This window comes from Oryctolagus cuniculus, chromosome 3 (assembly GCF_964237555.1).
Source record: "Oryctolagus cuniculus chromosome 3, mOryCun1.1, whole genome shotgun sequence".
Classification (NCBI taxonomy): Eukaryota; Metazoa; Chordata; class Mammalia; order Lagomorpha; family Leporidae; genus Oryctolagus; species Oryctolagus cuniculus.
The window spans coordinates 84,767,865-84,789,560 of NC_091434.1; the positions used below are offsets into that span (position 1 = coordinate 84,767,865).

The 21,696-nt window shown below is 39.1% G+C and overlaps 1 protein-coding gene across 1 annotated transcript in view; it reads right to left on the bottom strand.

The window, feature by feature from the left end:
* The window catches only part of GALNT5 (polypeptide N-acetylgalactosaminyltransferase 5), a 52,071-nt gene extending 45,495 nt beyond the window's left edge, over positions 1-6,576 (bottom strand). The window contains exon 1 of the mRNA XM_002712143.5: positions 4,587-6,576. Coding sequence (XP_002712189.1) covers positions 4,587-6,043 — 1,457 coding nt within the window. The 5' untranslated portion in view covers positions 6,044-6,576. The remainder of the gene's footprint in view (positions 1-4,586) is intronic.
* Between the last annotated feature and the right edge of the window lie 15,120 nt (positions 6,577-21,696).

The window sequence follows — 21,696 nt, forward strand, 5'->3', positions numbered from 1 at the left end:
CACGGCGCCAGCCCAGGGTTAGCTTTTTTATAAAAAAAGTTTGTATATAGAACTTCAAAATGACTGACAAAAGAGCATTTTAGGTATATTTTATAAACAAAAATTCTAGGAAAAATGAAATTGTATTTTATTAATTGACATGAAACATTCTTATAAATAAAATAATGAAATTGCCTCACTTGAAATTCAAAACATTAAAATAAAACCAAAACAACAAATATTTGGACTAATTAATTAAATAAAAATTAATGGATCATAGTGTTAAACAAGATGTATTTACTAGATAGAATTGATATACTCCATGTATTCAAAATGAATGCTATATCTTCATCAGAAGATTTATTGTAAACTTCATTTGAATTGCTACCTCTCATATACTTTTTTTTTCTCATTTACTTTTTAAAGGAAAATCAATTTCCAAAAGCATGCCTTCAAAACCCATACCGTGTAACCTGGGTCACTGAGTGCATAGCACTGTGCTCAGTGCTAAGGGAATATGAAATAAAGCTCAAGACAGAGTTTCTTTCAGAAACTTATACTTTCAAAAAGAAAGCAAAACAGAGGCTGAAGCCTCCAGATATTGAAGAGCTCAGAACAAAGAACGTTTCAGAAGGAGGGCTATGTACTATAGCTCATTGGAACTTGAAGGTCACAGCTTTGTCACAGTCCAGGTGGAAGAAGGCTACAGTTGGATGTTGAGCAATGTAGCATTTGAATGTGGGCACCATGCAAGGCAAGGACAGAGGGAGTCTTGAAAAGGAACGATTTAATAAAATACCAGAGCCTGGCAATTAGCACAATCATTATGCAGAGGGGCCACCTTGGACACTATGTCTATGGCTATGCTGCAGGGATGGAAAACACAGGTAGCTCTGAAAATGACGTGATGAGTAACACCGCAGAAAGGAGTTCATGTGCTTTTGGAAAACACGGTGGGATTGCATCTCACCATCTTGGAATAGTTCTTTGAGACTAATATGGGAAATTATAGAATTGCAGGTCTGGAAAAAAAAGGAGTCTGATTCAGAACTAGAGTAGGGGAAGTTGTCTTGGAAAACAGTCTTGTCTCCATTGCTTTGTTTTTTAAGTTTGAGTGAGCAATGTGACAGTGTTTTATTGATGTAATATTTATATACAATGTAATGAACAGATTGGAAGTGAACAACTCAACTCATTGGGATAAATATATGCAGCTGTGCAATCACAATTGTTGTCAAACTATTGGACATTCTCATTACCCCCAAAATTCCCTTACACTCTTTATCACTGATTCTATATCTCACGTAAGAAATCATCATTCTAATTGCTATCGGGAAAGATTGCCTTTTCTTGTTTTATACTTCATATAAATGGAGTTAGTGTATGTATAACTTTACTACTTCCTAATTTTAGTCTTATCCTAGTATATCAGTTGTTCATTCATAAGGCAATAATAATTAGCCACTATTTATGATCTTTGCTGAGAGGAATTGAATGTAAGTGAATATAATAATCTATGGATTTTATCCTTTTTGTGGTGCAACTTTATTCAATGAGCAATTATGAGATGTCAGCTACTATGTTAATTAATTTATAGCAGTGGATTGGGGGAAATGAAAAGGCAATAAGGGAGGTATTTCCATAAAGTTTGAAATTTAAAGACCCCAATGGGCTGGTACTATAGCTAATTTTAAGGCTAGACCTCCTGTGTCCTTATGAAAGATCTCTGTGTATCTGCCCCCAACACACATATTTTCTTATTATATTTTACAACAGATGTTCCTTTATGCTGATTTTAAATATTGATTATTTAAGAAAATCTTAGTATGTGATGTATTCTTGTATGCTATTGCAAATACTTTTTGAGCAAAGGTGAACATAAATAAAATTAAACTGAAAAAAGTCACTTCAAATCTTATCAACCCTATGAATCAAATGTTTTTCATTGGTGTTTTCTTTAAAGAATACATCATTTATATATGTTCATTGTCAGCATGGGTAGATAAAAAGCAGAATAATTGATCCTCTTTCAAGGAAGAGTAGCACAGAAGGGCTGTAAATACTGAGGGTTGGGACCCAAGTGCAGGCTCTATGATGGCTGGACAGTCTCCTCCATCCTGTTTGTGGAGCAGATGATCAGTCCTGCAGCGTGCTGAGCCGCCTATATTTAGCCAAGGTGGGTTGTGTGATAAGAGGGAGGGGGCCAGGCCACACACCCTTTGACTCATCATTCATGCACACGTGTCAGTTTTTCGTGCGGTTGGACAGCCTGCTTAGGCAGACAGAGCCTGATTGTAACTTTCCTGGACTGCCAGGCTAAACATCACAGAAGGAACTACAGAAACTAACAAGCCCTAGGAGACACCACGCCTTCTATAAATCACATGGATGATAACATCATTATTACTCGCTTATGACGCTTGCACACTTCCTTTTCTCTGGCTTAGAACTGGAGCTCATGCTGCTGTGCACTGTCTGATTCCAGAGCAGTCTTCCGTGACACTAAGGGCCTGTGAAAAGGCAGCTGTGTCCCAGCTGTTTCATGCCTCTGCATTTTGCATTCAAAGTTGGCATATGTGATATTGCAATAAACAGGCTCTCCAGTTAGAGTGGGTCCAGCATGATTTTTAAAGATTTGGGGCAGGGGTAATCAGCAAGAAATGGAAGATAGTACAACATAATTAGGGGCGTGATTTTTATCCTTTCTGTGTAATTACTAGCTCCATGATCACAGGAACCCCGTTGTATTTGAATCAAATTAATACACCTGATTTGATCCACCAGGTGATGTAGTTATAGGGAATGAATTCTTCAAAGTACTTATTCATCTAGGCCCACTTAGGGTCTCAGTTTCCTCATCTTTGAGTAATTTTGAATTCTCCTAAAGGCTGACAGTATCACTACAGTGAGGAATAAAAATGCTACGGTGCTTGGTATAAACAGGCAGTTAGTAACCGGGTGATCATCACTTGCCAGTGACTAAGGAATTGAAAATGGTGTCATTGTAGTTGACATTACAATGAAGAGTTTCGTCTTACCAACAAGAATAAAGGCACATGCCTATCTGCCTTCCTCCTGGCAATACTGACTAAACCGCTACTGGCTACCTAGATTACAAAGGAAAATTTTCTACAGAAGCCAAGCAAGGCCATTGTTTATATACCACATGTGTTAAGTCTCAACCTTGATATTCCTATATTCCAGGTCCCAGAATAACATTGTATAGCTCAGGGAACTGAATATCAAGGCACACTTGAAGCTGTAATACACATTCACACATACCGAGCATATATGAGGGTACTTTAAAAAAATCTTGGGAAGGTGGAATTAAAAGATAAGGTCATTTTAGGTTTGGTGGCTGGCACTGTGGTTTGAATCCAAAGATGAGGATGCTCAGGAGTTATGTAACTTTCCTAAGGTTGTGCCACTCCAAATGGTCCTTTAGGAATTAGCTCTTCAAAGAGTTAGATTCCTATAACTACTATCTGAACATTTTTTTTTGCAAAAAAATTGAAATTCTTGCAAATTTTTTACATAATATGCATTTCCATGAATTTTTAAAAAGATACTTCATTTGTATGTACTTCAAATATTTTCCCAATGTAATACAATACAATTATGGTTTAATTTTATTTTTCTGTGAACCTATTGAACCCTTCTTATATGGCTACAAAGTACCCTCACTTACAAGTGGCTCAAAAAGAGCCAGGAACTCAGTTGTTTTTGGATCAAATCAGCTGTCTATTATTTGATCCACCTTTGGTGATGGAGTTCTAGGAATTTGCTTCTTTCAAGAACTAATTCACGCAGGCCCATTTACAGCTGCCCTGCCTCTAGCAAAATGACAAAATTTCTGAGCACCCACATCTGTTAATTTGAAACATAACTGCCAACTCCTTTTTAGGGCTCCTATGAAGTTTTCCAAATGCACACAGACTTTTTGTAAATAGTGACACGCCACAAATATAAGCCATTATTGTACTCTTGGACCTCCTGCAGGTGTTTGCTGGTTATTGGCAGATTTTTTTCCAATGTTATTATTGCTGTGTATGAGAAATTTCTGAAATGATTCCCATTCCTACGTACACACTAAATCTTAGGGAGTATAGTTGCTTCTTCCTTTGTTGTTACGGCTATCACTGCCTATCACGAGGCAGAATTCTGCTCAAAAAGATATTCCAGGGAAGCCTAGAAGACTCCTTCTCTGTTCTCCTTCCCAAATATGTTCATACAAACTTGCTAAAAACGAAAAGTTCCAAAACTGGGGATTCATTTCATTGTCACTGTTGTAACAAAATTTCCCTTTAAGTTCTACCATTCCAATATACCTTATTGTGGATTAAATTCATCTAATCATTTTAACAGGTTTTAAACAGAGTGAAGGAAATGGAAAATGAGCCAAGCAGTGTGAAGGTCAAAGTCTCAGAGAAATTGCTACAGAAAGAATACAATGAGTATGCTGAAGTCAGATTGGAAAGGCATCTAGTGATTAATATTGCTTTAATTGTCTAAGTGACCAAAACCATCCTTAATTATCTAGAAATAAACCCTCTCTACAAAAAAGCCAAAGTACTTGGGGTTGAAGAAAGAAGAGAAATGGATCTTACCCAGCTGGTCTTGTGTCTTCAATGGCTCTGTCCACTGGGATCAAATCACTAAGGTAGACGTTGAAGTTTCCTTCTTTCCATCTTCTTTTTGCCTCTTTCTCCTTTCCATGGGGAACAACTACAGGCAGTCCGAACTGACCTGGGGCTTGGGGGTCCCTTGGAGAAAGTGTCACATCAATTCTCAACACTTGGTGCATCCCCCTGTCCTCTGGTGAAAGGGCTTCTATTCGACTTTGATTGTGTCCCGCAGGCTGGGCCTGGGCAGTGAAGTTGGTTTTTGCTGGTGCTGTCCCTTTAGCTAAGGCTTGGTTGGTCTGAGACACAGTGGCTCTCTGTGAGGCGAGTAAAGGAAAAGATGCCTGACTTCTACTCCTGGGAATGTGTTTACTTTGGATTGCACCCAGGACTTTAGGAAACAAAATTTTGGTTTTAGAGTTGGGGACTTGTTTGGTATCTGTCTTCAGCTCCTCCTCCTTGGTTATAATCACAACATGGCTTTCAGAGAAATTGAGTTTCTTTGCACGAGCCACTTCAGTTCCATCATCCTTTGGCAAGATGCCCAACTGTGTCTCATTAATAGATTGTTTCTTTAGGAGATTGGAATTGGCAAGGAACTTGGAAAAAGGAAGACCCTTATTGGCTTTGTGTTTATTTGCCTTTAGTTCCTTACTCTGAGTCTCAGTTTTCCTTAAGGTTATGGCTTCACTGAATTTTGGCACGGGTGGGCTGACAGGGTGTGCCCTCTCATTTGCCACGGCCTGTGATTGCTGCTTTGACGGGTCAGTTCTAAGGCCAATGGTCCCATTCAGGTCCCTTTCAGCTGCTTGTTTTGATGTGTCACTGCTGGGACTGGGACTCTTTAGGTCCTCCTGTTTTATATCAACAGGTCCTGTGTGTACTGATGTTTTGTTCAATGGAGCTCCTCTGCCTTCTCTGAATGGGGTTTTCTGAGCCCCCCGAGCTGCGGTTTCCTTTGTTGCCACCTGGCGGGAGGAGGCTTCAGGTCTGGTGCCTCTCCCTTCTGTCTTCTGATTGGTAGGAGTCACTGGGTGGGTCTGCAGTTGGGCAGGATGCCACAAAGGCAAAACTTTGTCCTCCCCTCCCAGGGCATTTTGCATTTTCCTTTCTGGCTGGGTTTGGTGCAAGTCCTTCTCACCCTTGAGCACTCTCTCCTCTGTCTGTCTGAAGTGCTCTTTGTCCCACGCCCCCTTCCCATGTCCTCTCAGTGGAGGCTTTACTTCTTTATTGCTGCTGTAAAGGATCTTCGTTTGGTCGGGCTGAGCCCTGAATCCTATCTGCTCCCTCCTCACAATGTCTTCCTTGAGGACCCGAGTGTTGATCTCACTGAATGAGAGGCGGAGAGCTGCCATGTCAAAGAGCAGCCAGATGACAGAAGCTACAAATATAAATGCCAAGACTCGCCCACTTCCTCGGAAAAACTTTCGGATCTTGTTCATGATGCAAAGTCTTCCCTTGCAGCCTGCCCTCCCTTGGAGCCTGCTTACCTTGAGTGGAGAGGAAGCCGAAGTAGTAGAAGTAGCAGCTGCAGAGTTGCCAGAGAGCACCCCTTCCCCTGAACACAGCAGGAAACAGCAGTCGGAGGGAAAAGCTCAGCTCCTACTGCTTGTCAGTCTCTGCCTGCGTGGCATTTCACAGTAGAGCATCGGTGCCTGCTCAGCTGGTCCTGGCTGAACTCTGGTAAACACTGCCCTTAGGTCATTCCAAGAGCAGGCGATTCCAGCCACCAGATAGTTCAACCTATCACTTGTGTTTTCTCGGTGAACCCTTGTCCACCTTCCTACAAGCCCAAGAAAAGGGGGGGCTGGTTGGGGCTGATGCTTCTTCTCTCCTCCCCGTTCTCGGTCTGCACGCTGTAACTCAACACCACTTCTCATAAGGAAAACATTTCAAGCCATTACCCAGCAAACTTCATTCAGCTCTCACCTTCCGTGTTATGTGAGAGTGTGTGTGTTTTAAGGGCAATTAAACAGAAAGAAATCTATCTAACTTGGAGGGCATGTGTTCCTGGTTTGTAACCCCACCTTCCCCACTCCTACTCATTAACCCTCTTGTGCCCTGGTGCTCAGAAAGCTCTGCCTGAACAATTAATTACTGACCTTCGTGTTCAGCTTGCAGAGCTAGTGGCTCAAAGAAGGGGACCAGTGTGTCCTTGTTCCCCGAGGTGGACACGTAATTATTCAGAGGTCTTTTTTTTTTGGGGGGGGGGGTCAAAATGTTTCTTTGGAAGCCCACTGTGTTTTTGCCATTACTTCATCTATTTTTAAAACTAGATTCAACAGACATAAACTTGTTTGTCATATTGCTGTAAAAATTCCCAAACATTTTGCTGTGGTCTGAATGTGTCTCCTCCAAACATATTGGTTGCAAATCCAATCACCAGTGTAATGGTTAATGGTGTTGGGATGTGGGAGGCATTTGATAGGTGATTAGAATGGATTACTGAGGGATGGGATTCATGGTCCTTGTAAAAGAGGACCCAGGAGCTAGCTTGTCCTTTCCACCAACTAAGGGCACACTGGAGAACACCTTCTATCAACCAGGATAGGGCCCTCACCAGATGCCAAACCAGCCAGTACCATGATCTTGGCATACCGGTCTCTAGGGCTGTGAGGAATAGATTTCTGTATTTTATAAATCACTTAGACTATAGTGTTTATTCCAGCTCCTCAAACAAAGTAAGACACACTTCCTCTCAGTTTCAGTACTTAACTCGGCATGGGCCTGTAACAGTTTGAACATTTCTGCACTACTTGGACCAACTTTTGACTGATGCTGGTAAATCGGTAGCATAGTAGTTCCCATGCAGACTTTACATTACAGTCACTTAAAGAAAGGCCCCTTGAGCTCTGATTAATTGATGGAGGAGGAGGTGGAATTGACAGTTTGTCTGCTCTTGTATGCTTTAAAAGTTTTCCAGGTCTTTCTAAAGGATGGCCAGAGTTGAAAGACACTAGTCTAGGATGAGATGTGTCGTCCATTTTACTTGAGGAGATGAAGGGGGACTTTCAAACGGTGCCCATTTGATGGTTAGTTTAAGATATCAACTTGACTGCTGAAGGGGTACCCAGATAGCTGGTATGGGGTGCATCTGTGAGGGTTTTCTGGAGAGATTAGCATTTGAATTATTCCATTGAGTAAGGAAGGTCCTCCTTTACCCAGTGTGCGTGAGGGCCCAGATAGAACAAAGAGGCAGAGGAAAGGTGAATTTGCTCTCTGTCTTCCAGAGTTGAGACATTCATCTTCTCCTGCCCTTGGCCATTTGGACTCCAGGTTCTCTGGCCTCTGGACTCTATGACTTGTATCAGTGGCCCCAGATTCTCAGACCTTTGGCCTCAGACTGAGAATCACATTATTGGTTCCCTGGTTCTCAGGCCTTTGGAATTGGATTGTGCTGTGCTATTGACTTTCTAGTTCTTCAGCATATTGTAGGACTTCTCATTCCTCATAATCATGAGAGCCAGTTCCCCTAATGTATTCCCTCTCATCTATCTATCTATCTACTATCTATCCATCCATCCTTTTGGTTCTGTTTTTCTGGAGGAATTTAATATCACCTACAAATTTTTTGGAATTATTTCCCATATGGAGTAAAACCTGGAAAAAATGATACACTCCAAGGATTACTGAATTTGAACATAAAATATAATGTTGCAAGTTATAAAGACTGTCCTCAGGAGCAGTGTGCTTTGAGGAACCTTGAGTGATCTGCAGATTGTGTTGCCATTTATGAATCTGTTGTTGACAAAGCCGAAGATAAACTTAGACTCCTGAAGACTTGGGTGGAAAATAGGGGCAAATTTTGAATTCTTTATTCCAACTCAATGCTTTCTTCAACATTCAATATTTAAGTTTGTACACTGTTTCATGAGTGAGAATCCCGGTAAACACAGCTATGGTAACATGTTTCTTGAGTGCCTAACTCCTTTCTACAGTGCCTATGCCCTATGACTTGGAATATCCATTTGGATGACAGAACTGGTGGCTCAGCACTTTCCTCCATGCATCCTTGCCTCAGTTCATTTGTTCTCCCCAATACCTGTTGATTATGTTCCATGTCTCAGGCTCTGTGTTGAATATTGAGGGATATTGAGTAGAAGAACATAGTTTTTGTCCTTTATTGGTGGACGTGGATAGTTAGGCATATATTGTATATTATAATATGCAACAAAGAACCCTAGAGAAAGAATATATAGGACTCTACAGGGATATAGCTTAGTTTTGGGAGGCACAGATGATTTTTAAAGCAGTGATCCATGGACTTGAAGAATAAATCAGAATCCAATGGTGTTTGCTCAAATGGTGTTCTGAGGGAACAAACATTAATCAGATGATGAAAGGCAGATAAATGAGGAAAACCCTAGAGATGAAGACAGAGCATAGTACCTAAGGGGAAGCTTGAGTCTTTAAGAACCAGCATGACTGGAAACACAAGCTTGGTGTTAGCTCTTGCATGTCTGTAGGTGTTTGTCTATGTGTGTGTGTGTGTGTGTGTGTATGTTTCCAATCTGTATTAAGCTTTGCTAAGCATTTTTCATTGAGCATATCATTCAATTCACATGGTAATACAATGAAAAAATAAAAATTATAATTCTCACTCCATAGTCAGGACATGAAGACTTGGAAAGGCAGAGCAACTTGCAGTAAAAATGGAAGATGGATTTTTGAATATACAACTCTATGACATCATAACCCACATGCTTAAATATTGTACAACACTGGCTAGTTGTATGGTCTTACAGATTAGGGAATTTGATGTGGTTACTGAGCTATAAAAAAGAAAACAATTTCTTCCTTAAAGATTAATGTGAAGATTAGAGAAAATAATGCAAAGATCTTTTTATATTTATTGTATCTTATAAATGATAGCTACTGCCATTGATATTTGTGTTAATACCTTGTTGTGATAGATGTGTGGGTACATGTGGGAGGCAACATATCAGCTCTTCCCCCAAATCAAATAAAAAAACTCATGCTAACTTGATTTGGGCAGTGGAGAAAGAAGTACATATGAAAATTTTATTTTATTCTATGCAACCCTATATCTCAGATTACAGATTCAGTCAATAATATTTCTTTACTGAGAACATATGTGCCCAAAACAAAGTAGTTGCCATTGTCTCTTCCCATATGACCTTGCAATTCTACTAGTAGAACACCATCAACATAAAAAATAACACAACTATTTATGATTCATATTCCAGAAAAAATCGAGAATTTTTCTAATAACAAGGGTAAATAGTTTGCATTACAATCCTACTTAAGATGTTTTTTTTTTTAGATTTATTTTTAAAATTTATTTTGAAAGGCACAGTTACAGAGACAGAGAGAAAGAGAGAGAAATCTTCCACCCTCTGACTCACTCCCCAAATGTCCAAACAAAGAGGACTGGCCAGGCCAAAGCCAGGAGCCTGGAACTCCACCTGAGTCTCCGACATGTGTAGCAGGGTCTCAAGCACTTACGCCATCTCCTACTGCCTTCCAAGGCACATTAGTAGGAAGTTGGATTAGAAATAGAGTAGGGGCCTGTGCTGTGGCATAGTGCCTAAAGCCACCGCCTGCAGTGCCAACATCCCACATGGGCACAGGTTCAAGTCCTGGCTGCTCCACTTCTGATCCGGCTCTCTGCTGTGGCCTGGGAAAGCAGTAGAAGATAGCCCAAGCCCTGGCTCCTGGCTTCGGATCAGCACAGCTCCGGTCGTTGTGGCCAATTTGGGAGTGAACCAGTGGATGGAAGACCTTTCTCTCTCTCCTTCTCTCACTCTCTCTCTCTCTCTGCATAACTTTGATTTGCAAATAAATAAATAAATAATCTTAAAAAACAAAAACAAAAACGAAATAGAGTAGCCATAACTTGAACCAGTGTTTATATAAGATGCCGGTGTCAGAGACAGGGGGTTTAACCTACTGTGCCACAATGTCAGCCCCCTCCAATACTATTTTAAACATGAAAAAACATTGGGGCCGACTGTGGTATAAAAAGTGGCTGACTGTCGTATAGAAAGTTAAGCCTGTGCCTGCAGTGCCGGCATCTCAAATGGGTGCCAGTTCCAGTCCTGGTGGCTCCACTTCTGATCAAATTCCTTGCTAATGTGCCTGGGAAATCGGCAGAAGGTGGTCTAAGTCCTTATTTTACTAGATAAGCTTCAAGTCTTATCTGTGTTCCTACTTCAAATGGCAATTGGAATTACTCAAACTATTGCTAGATAAGTCAATACTTGTTAATCCTTAATATACTGGACAGATTTAAAATACTACTTGAAATGTGAGAGACTTCACAAAATTTGTTGATAATGAAATTCAAAGATAAGCTTATTTTGTAGGAAAATTTTTCTGGAGATTCCTCAGAAACCTGAAGATAACCCTACCGTTCGACCCAGCCATCCCACTCCTTGGAATTTACCCAAAGGAATTTAAATTGGCAAACAAAAAAGAGGTCTGCACCCTAATGTTTATTGCAGCTCAATTCACAATAGCTAAGACCTGGAACCAACCTAAATGCCCATCAACGGTAGACTGGATAAAGAAATTATGGGATATGTACTCTTTAGAATACTATACCGCAGTAAGAAACAACGAAATCCAGTCATTTGCAACAAAATGGAGGAATCTGGAACACATCATGCTGAGTGAAATAAGCCAGTCCCAAAGGGACAAATACCATATGTTCTCCCTGATCGGTGACGACTGACTGAACACCAAGAGAGAAACCTGTTGGAGTGAGGTGGACACTATGGGAAATGGTGGCTTGATCAGCATAGCCCTGACTGTTAATGAACAACTAAATACATTATCCCTCTTAGTAGTTTTTTTATCTGTTCTACTTAATATGACTGGTTTAGATCTGAAATTGATGCACAGTTATTCTTAAGTGTTAAAAATTAACTGAAATGTGATCCCTGTTGAACATGGGAGTGGGAATGGGAGAGGGAAGAGATGTATAATTTGGGACATGCTCAGGCTGACTTGCCCCAAGTGGTGGAGTTGGAAGCATACCAGGGGATTGCAATTCAATCCCATCGAGGTGGCATGTACCAATGCCATCTCACTGTTCCAGGTGATCAGTTTCAGTTCACAGTTGGTCATGGTGAAGGGACTGGGAGTCAAAGGGAGCACATAAACAAGTCTAGTACCTGCTAACGCTAACTGATGGAGTAAATAAAGGGGAGAGTGATCCAACATGGGAAGTGAGATACTCAGCAGACTCATAGAATGACAGATGTCCTAAATAGCACTCTGGCCTCAGAATCAGCCCTAAAGGCATTCGGAGCTGGCTGAAAAGCTCATGAGAGTATTTCAGGCATGGAAAGCCAAGACACTCTGGCAAAAGATCCCTGCGAGTGAGATCCCAGTGGAAAGAACAGGTCATCAAAGAAGGAGGTACCTTTCTCTGAAGGGAGGAGAGAACCTCCACTTTGACTATGACCTTGTCTAAACAAGATAAGAGTCGGAGAACTCAGAGGGCTTCCATAGCCTTGGAAACTCATGACTGGAGCATAGGGAGATTACTGATGCCATAGACAGGAGTGTCAATTGGTAAAGTCAACAACAGGAGTCACTGTGCACTTACTCCTCATGTAGGATCTCTATCCTTAATGTGCTGTACATTGAGATTTAATGCTATAACGAGTACTCAAACAATATATTTCACTTTGTGTTTCTATGGGGGTGCAAACTGTTGAAATCCTTACTTAATGCATACTAAACTGATCCTCTGTAAAAAAAAAAAAAAAAAAAAAAAAAAAAAAAAAAAAAAAAGAAATTATCAATTCCCAACTTGACTCTCACTGGGATTAAACATGACAATAGGTCTGCTCTGATTTCATCATCATTTAAAAAAATCATCTATTATTTTTCACTTTATGTTTCTGTGTGAGAGCAAACTGTTGAAATCCATACTTAATGTATACTAAGCTGATCTTCTGTATATTAAGATAATCGAAAATGAATCTTGATGTGAATGGAAGGGGAGAGGGAGTGGGAAAGGGGAGGGTTGTGGGTGGGAGGGACGGTATGGGGGGGAAGCCATTGTAATCCATAAGTCGTACTTTGGAAATTTATATGCATTAAATAAAAGTTTAAAAAAAAAAAAAAGAAAAAAAAAGAAATTTGTGAAATTTTTATTAATATACATTTTCATGAATTTTTTGAAGTCTCCTCACATACATGGATTTCATTCTTTTTGCAAAAAATAAACTTTTCATTCCATAAATTTTTGAAAGTACTCTCATATATTTTTACTATTATATATTAATTTTATTTAATGGCAATAATTTACTTATTTATCTCTGGTTTGTCCTTATTAATCAAAACACAATTATTTGCAAAAGGAAAGAAAATGTTGGGAAAATTAAACAGGAATCTTAGCCTACCTACCATGAGCAAAGCAACTTATTAACTCTGGCTTCAGTCCATCTAACATATGATTCAGAATGAGACATGGAAAGTACATAAAAGTGAAAAAAGAAACTTTGACCAAGTCCCCAGGAAAGGAGAAGCAGATTGGTAGTCAGACCTGTTCTAAAATACTGACTTGGTCACTATCACCATGAATGTCACCCATGAATGAACTCTTCTAGGGGAATCGTCCAGCTTCTTCAAGAAGTTACTTATAAGCAACACTACAGGTTGAACACTGTGGGTCTTCAGGGATGTAGTACCTATACACAGCCATAAACAATTCTTTTTTTTTTTTTATCTCTTTTCTGGACACATTTGATGTTTCACATCTCTACCCAATGCAAAGTAGGAGTAAAAATTTAAATTGAGACTAGGGGTCAAGCATTGTAGTACAGTGAGTTAACCCACAGCTTGAAATGCCAGAAATCCATATCTGTGTGCCAGTTTGATATTTTCTACTCCACTTCCAAAACAGCTTCCTGAAAATGCAACTGGGGAAGCAACAGAATATAGCCCAAGTACTTGTGTGCCTTCCACAGGGATGGGACACCAAGATGGAGCTTCTGGCTTCTGCCTTGGGCCCAACCCGGCCCCAGCTGTTGTAGCTGTTTGAGGAATGAGCCAGAGGATAAGAAATCTCTCCCTCCCTCTCTTTCTCTCTCTGTCACTCCGCCTTTCAAATAAACGAGCAAATAAATATTTTAAAAATGTAAATTGAAATTCATTCTTCTGCATTAGATATCCAGTTTCCTGCAGTTATGGACCATTTTATGGACTGTTTATGGACTAACCATGCTTTCCCCTTTGTGTGTTCTTAGCACCTTTATCAAAGATCAACTGATTATAAATGTGTGGATTTATTTTGGATTCTCAGTTTTGTTCCACTGGTCAGTATGTCAGTTTTTGTGACAGCACTATAGTATTTTGATTATGATAGCTTTGTAGTATATTTTGAAATCAGGTATTGTGTTGTATCTAGTTTTGTTCTTTTTCAAGAATCCAGAATCTTTTGTGATTTGAATTTTAGGATTTTTTTTCTATTTTGGTTAAAAATACTATTGAAATTTTCACATAAATTACATTGAATCTGTAGAACACTTTAAGTGGGTATAGAAATTTTAACATATTAGTTCCCCTAAACCATAAACACAAAATATTTTTCCAACTGCTTGTGCCCTCAATTTTTCTCATCAATGTTTAATATTTTTTTAGTGTACAGATCTTTCATCACCCATGGTTAAAGTTATTCCTAACAATTTTTTGACATTGCTATAAATAGGATTACTTGTTTATTTGGGGAATAAAATCAAGTTACAATTGATTAAAAACAAACATATCACCTGAATCGGTAAAACCACTAGAAGAAAACATAAAGGAAATGCTTCTCAACATTAGTCTGCTTTCTTATTTTAATGTGACCATACTTATTTAGTGTGACTACTTTCCCTCAAAAATTCTCTCAGAGAATAAAAAATAAATTGTAATCAACAAGAACATTGTCTTGTGAAACAACCCAGCAACAACAACAACAAAAAGATTGAAAATCATTATCTGAAAAGCTGTTTGCAAAAACTATGTGTGGCATAAAAGTCCAAATGGAGATATTATTCCATTCAAACCAGATTTTCCAATACAGGTGCATGAATACAACTTCTGACAGCCATTTAATTACTGGTGTATGTTTCCTTTTTTAGAATAAGATTTAGACACTGCCTCAGAAATGACTTGTTCTCTAACATCCAGACAATGAGGACTGCTATAGTCATTTACTCTTGAAAAGTGTGCCACATATTAGATGGAAATCATAGTCAACTGAACCCATGTTTAAAGAAAACAAAGAATCTGCCATTGGAAGACAACCTGTGGCATTTAGACCGCAGTTTTCATTGATTTCTTGAGGAATATAGCCAAGCAAAATTTGTACATTATGGGTTCCCAGCCACTAATTTCTCTTTTAAAAAAGAAAACCTTTTAGATTGATTCAGAAAAATTAATCAATTTAAAAGTAAAACATCAGTAGACCATCTTCCTTGGACAAATAACTGTGCTAGTTATTAAAGAAAGTAAGAAGATCCCTGAAGGACAGCCACTCATATTGAAAATTAACAGAGGTTTTGTATTGGTTAACTATAAATTTGGGGATAGAAAGAGGAAATAGCTCAGATTGACTCTATAGAGAGCTTCTGTAATTGAGGCAGGAAGGGTAGGAGGAACAACGGGAGCAAAGGGAAGTTCAAATGTAAACATGTTGCATTTGAAATATTTGCCTATTACATAACCATATATACATTTATTTTTTATTTTTGACAGGCAGAGTGGACAGTGAGAGAGAGAGAGACAGAGAGAAAGGTCTTCCTTTTGCCATTGGTTAACCCTCCAATGGCCGCCGCAGCCAGCACGCTGCGGCCAGCGCATTGCGCTGATCTGGAGCCAGGTGCTTCTCCTGGTCTCCCATGGGGTGCAGGGCCCAAGCACTTGGGCCATCCTCCACTGCACTCCCTGGCCATAGCAGAGAGCTGGCCTGGAAGAGGGGCAACCAGGACAGAATCCGGCACCCCGACCAGGACTAGAACCCGGTGTGCCGGCGCTGCAAGGCGGAGGATTAGCCTAGTGAGCGGCGGCGCTGGCCCATATATACATTTAATAGTATTTGTTGAGTACCAACCATGTACTAGAGTAGGCTCTGTGTTAATCTCTAGGAAAACTAAGATGCTGAAGTTCATACTTTATAGTAGTTGTTTCAAACATTTTTGTAGCTCAAGAACCTTCTGAGATTATGAAGTTGGATATAAAACCCAGAAATCTGGATTTTTAACGAAAGTATGATTCTAATAGATTTAGACCATGAACCACATGTTGATACTCACTGGATCAGTGGCAAAAACAAACATATTGCTGTCAAAAATGGGAAAATTAAAACAACTATTTTTGAGGGGTGGGTGTTTGGAAAGCTCCCTGGCAGTGAATGCTGAGAGGGGAATTTAGGAAGTGTAGTTGAGGCAGAGAGAAGAGTAGACTCAGAGTACTGAGGAAGAATGACACTGTCATGACATGCATGGACAATTGGGATTTGTTTGATATGACCAGATTTTACCATAAACTCACCAGAAATGAGGCACAGGTTGTTGTCTGGGCCAAAGATTTTAGGGTTACATTTTCCAAGGTGTACAAGTTTCTTGAAGTTGGAGTATGATACTCAGGTTTCTAGATGGAGAGCAGGTGGCAGGAGAGAGAATAGATTGTTATATAACTTGCAGGCCTGGAGAGCAATTAGTTCAAATTTTACCTATCTATTGCTCTTCTTCAATTCAGGCTAATTTTACTCAGAGTAAAATACTTGCCGAGCAGTCCACACAGCAGACTCCTAGAATGACTTTCACAGTAAATAACACTCTGACCTCAGAATCAACCCATAAGGCTTCCTGGTCTGGCTGAAAGGCCTACAAGAGCATCTCAGGCATGGAAAGACAAGACTCTGTGGGAAAAAAAAAAAAAAAAAACCCTACATGGAGGATCTCTGTGAGACCTCAGAGGAATGGAAGGGCCATCAAAGAAGGAGACACTCTTCTCTGAAGGGAGAGGAGAACATCCTCTTTGCTTATGTCTGTGTCCAAATAACGATGGAGTCTATGGTCACAAAAGGCCTCCATAGCCCTGGCAGCTCACAACAAGAGCCTTGGATGATCACTGACATCATAAAAAAGAGTGTTAATTGTTAAAGGAACATCAGTAGTCACTGTGCACTTGCTCCCCAGGTAGGACCTCTGTCCCTATTGAATTGCAATATGAGAATCGACTGCAAATTCTCTCCCCAGACTGTACTCTATATGTTGTGTGTGGGCGTGGGGGAAAATTGTTGAAATCTATGATTAGCATATAGATGGTCCTCTATACATAAAGTCATACTAAAAATGATCCATAATGAAGAAGGAGATGGGAGAGGGAATGGGAGGCAGGAAGGGAGTGGGTGGGGAGCATAAGAGAAAGAACCACTGTATTCCTAAAGTTGTATCTATGTAAAAATGCATTCAATAAATAAAAAAAAAATACTTCCAGGGGTTTCAAGAGCATTGTGAGGGCTTCTGTAGCACAAAAAGAGTAGGGACAGGAACAACTAAATACATGGGAACATTTGGCAATTAAGCAGAATTTCTTAGTGAGTGACAAAGCAAATATAGGATGATATCTAGATTTCTAATTTTGTGACTGGATGGATATTGTATATTTATCCAATAGTGCTCCATCTTTAGCATGCACCAGATTCACCAAGAGCTCTTCTGGGTTCCACCTCCAATGATTCTGATTGAGTGGGTCTGGAATGAAGAACAAAATTTGAATTTACAATGGCCTTTGTGAGTCTAATGATACTATTTGGAAAACCACATTTTGTTTTGCTGAGATGGGGAAGCCTGTACAAGTAATATCTTGGGAGTGGGGTAGGGAGGTAATGATGACTGTGTGACTATAGTGAGTTTGAGGTTCTAATGAAGTATTTGATTTAAAATATCCTATCAAAAAATTTAGCTTGGAGCTTAGAAAGATATGGGATCAACACAGATACCCATCAACTGTTCACTGGATAAAGAAATTATGGTATATATGCATTATGGAATACTACACAGCAGTATAAAAAATGAAATTCTGTCTTTTGCAACAAAATGGATGCTACTGGAAACCATTATGCTTAGTGAAATAAGCCAGTCCCTGAAAGACAAATACCATATGTTTCTTCTGATCTGTGGTAACTAATAGAGTACCTAAAAGATAACCTATAGAAGTGAAATTAACACTTTGAGATGTGATGATTTTGAACAGTCCTTGACTCGACTGTTGAGTAATAGTATTTTTTTATTCATACTGTTTGTTGAACTCTGTACTTAGTTTATGGTTAATCTTATGAGTATAAAGTTCACTAAAATATATATGGTACAAAATAAGAATGGGAAGAGGAGAAGGAAGAGGAAGAATGTTGAGAGTATGAAAGGGAGGGAGAGTAGGGTGTGAAGTATTACTATGTTCCTGAATCTGTATATATGAAATACATAAAATTTTTATACCTTAAGTAAAATTTAAGAAAAAGAAAAATGCTTGCAAACTCATGGAGTGAACAGAAGTTTATCATAAGACAGTCTGAGAAAGCGCAGAGTGAAGAGAAAAGTAGAAGAGAATAATACTCCAAAATTCTATGGAGAAGAAAGTAGGAAGTGGTCAACTGGATCAGATGTTTCTAAGAAGTGAAACAAATATATTCTAAAAATAGAATTTTAGATTTACCTGTTAAGAATGTATTGGTGGGTTTTAGGAGAATCTTTGTTGTATTAAAGCAAAATGCATATGATATAAAATTAACAGTAATTATTTTATTTATTATGTATTTATATATTTTCATTTTATTTGGTAAACATGCAGAGTGTTAAAGAGACAGATACACATGCACACACACACACACACATGAAGAGAGCATGCGCGTGCAAGAGAGAGAGAAGAGAGAGGGAGAGAGGGAGATCTTTATCCATGGTTCACTTCCCAAATGCTGGAAACATCCACAGCTGTACCAAGCTGAAGCTACAAGTCTAGAACTCCATCCAAGTCTCCTAACTAGGTGGAAGCAATCCAAGGAGTTGATCCATCATCTGCTGTTTCCCAGAATATGCATTAACCGGAAGCAGGATCGGAAGTATGGAGTATCCAGGGTGCAAATTAGGCATTCTAATTCTTATTAATTCTTATTCTAATTCTTTGGAAACAGATATCTAAAGCACAACTTAATCACTGTGCCAAATACCTGACCCAAAATTAAATATTTAAATATTCAGTGTTATTGAATATATTCATAATGGTGTGAAACAACACATCTAGTCCTCCAAATTTTTATCAGATAGAAGAAAGTGTTTCTTTAGATAATGATGGATATATGCTGGAGCAAAATGAAAGTGGTAGGGTAAGAAAATGGTAGTGATCCATGAGACAAATTGGGAGGAAAAATCTCAGATGAAGAAAACAGAGCCAAGACACTGAATTGCAAACAAGTCTGGTATTTTAGGGAATGGTAGAAATGCAAGTGTGACTGGGTTGAAGCAAGTGACATCAAAATGAATGGAGATGAATTTGGAGAGGTAGACAGGGATCAGATTTCATAGCAGATTTATTCCATATGTGGTTGAATTGGTTGTATTAATTAACATCCTTACCATCATGTATATTGCCTCATGTAGTCTCCCCTCTCTCAATTTTTAAGAACACCTCTTTACTGAATTTGTGTGAATGAATCAAGTAATACAGGCAATGGCTAGCTCTTCCATATGTTCCAATGAACTCCAATGGAGGGAGAAGCTTAATGGGTTCAGGAGTGTTACAATGCCTCAACATCCAGATTATGAAATCTACAGCCTGGAAATTCTAGAGAGAATTGCCCCAGCAGGACTGGAAATGATGATAGTTAAAGATGGAAATGGCAAATATGGAGACTCCTATATGTATATGCAGTTCAGTCTGGTGTCTCCTTGCATTATCTAGAATTCCATATTTTGTCAGATCAGGGTGTAGGTCAATTTTTTGCTCCATTGCTTTTCTGATTCTACTTTTCTCTTTAGGGGGAGAAAGCAGCTTCATGATGTGCAGGAGCACCTGAGGAACCACGTCTCTGGCAACTTAAATCTTTTGACTTTGGATCACTCCAGTGCACTGAAGACAGAAGCAATCTCACAATGTGAAATGCATTTACTATCTTATCACACCTGTGCTCACCAGAATGTGTCAGGATCTTCTGGTAACTAATGCATGTGGGGTCTCCACTGCACCAACATCTTTGAAGAAGCAGGCAAGATTTTCAGGATTCAGCCCTTATTTGCTGTTCTTCTTCATCCACACTTCCAGCTAACAGCATCCAGGGAACTCACTGTTGCTTCAAATGCTGTTGTTTGTCTCTAATTTTCCTTATTGTCTGAACAACTTCTCCCTTTAAAACAGTTCCTCATTTCATGAGGAAGCATATACAGTCAATCTCTGAGGTGGGAGTCTATCACTGCACATGGAATTTTTTCTTTGGTACCCCTGAATCACCCCAGACTACAAGTTCCCACAGACTGCTGAAGAGGAGCCAATGGTTGTCTTTGGAGCAGTGTGTCATGCCCTCCACCAGCTTATATAATGGGGTCTTGAAAAATGATGTAAATGCATGTTCTGGAAAGAAATTGTGCATGGCTTTCAAGAAAAAAAATGGAATCAAATACTTATTTTTTTAGAACAAAATATACACATTCTTTTTTTCCTGATTTTTCTGCATAGTTTTTTCTTTCCCCAGAAACCTTTTATACAAAAATCATGCATTTCACAAATACAAATTCAGGAACATATTGATTCTTCCCTCCTACCCACACTTCCACTCTTCTTCCTCCTCCTTCTCCTATTCTTATTCTTACGTTTTACTAAGAGACATTTTGATTAACTTTATACACATAAGATTAACCCTACATTAAGCACAGAGTTCAATAGATTGTATAAAAAAAGTTCCTCAATAGTTGAGACAAAAGCTGTTCAAAGTCATCTCATCTCAAAGTGTCAACTTCATTTCTATAAATTACCATTTAGGTATTCCATTAGTTATAACAGATCATGGAGAATGTATGGTATTTGTCTTTTGGGGATGGGCTTATTTCACTAAGTATAATAGTGTTCAGTGGCATCCATTTTGTTGCAAAAGACAGGATTCCATTCTTTTTTAATGTTGTGTAGTATTCCATGGTGTACATAACCTACAATTTCGTCAACCAATCTTCAGTTGACAGGCATTTGTGTTGATACCATATCTTAGCTACTGTGAATTGAGCCACATTTTCATGCGCTGATTTCATTTCCTTTGTGTAAATTTCCAGGAATAGGATGGCTGGGTCATATAGTAGGTATATATTTGGATTTCTGAGGTATCTCCATACTGTATTTCACAGTGGCTGTGCTAATTTACATTCCCACCTACAGTGAATTAGGGTATATTTCCCCCCATATCTTCACCAGCATTTGGTGTTTGTTTATTTCTTTATGAAAGCCATTATAACTGGAATGAGGTAAAACCTCACTGTGGTTTTGATTTGCTTTTCCCTGATGGCTAGTGAACCTGAGCGTTTTTTCATGTGTCTGTTGGCCACTGGGATTTCCTCTTTGGAAAAATACCTGTTCAAGTCCTTTACCTATTTCTTAAATGGATTGTTTGTTTTGAGGTTGTTGAGCTTCTTGAGCTCTTTATAGATTCTAGATATTAATCCTTTATCAGTTGCATACTTTGCAAATATTTTCTCCCATTATGTCAGTTGCCTCTTAACTTTGCTGAGTGTTTCTTTTGCAGTGCAGAAGCTTCTCGGTTTGATGTAATCCTATTTGCCAATTTTGGCTTTGATGGCCTGTGATTCTGGGGTCTTTTCCAAGAAGTCTTTGCCTATGTCATTGTCTTTAGGGTTTCCTCAGTGTTCTCTAGTATTTTGATGGTATGAGGTCATGGATTTGGGTCTTTGATCCATTTTGAGTGGATTTTTGTGTAAGGTATAAGGTAGGCATCTAGTTTCATATGTCTGCATGTTTAGATCCAGATTTCCCAGCATTATTTGTCCTTACTCCAAGGATTTATTTAGCTCTTTTGTCAAAGATAAGTTGGTTGGAGAAGCATGGATTAATTTCTGGAGTTTCTATTCTGTTCCAT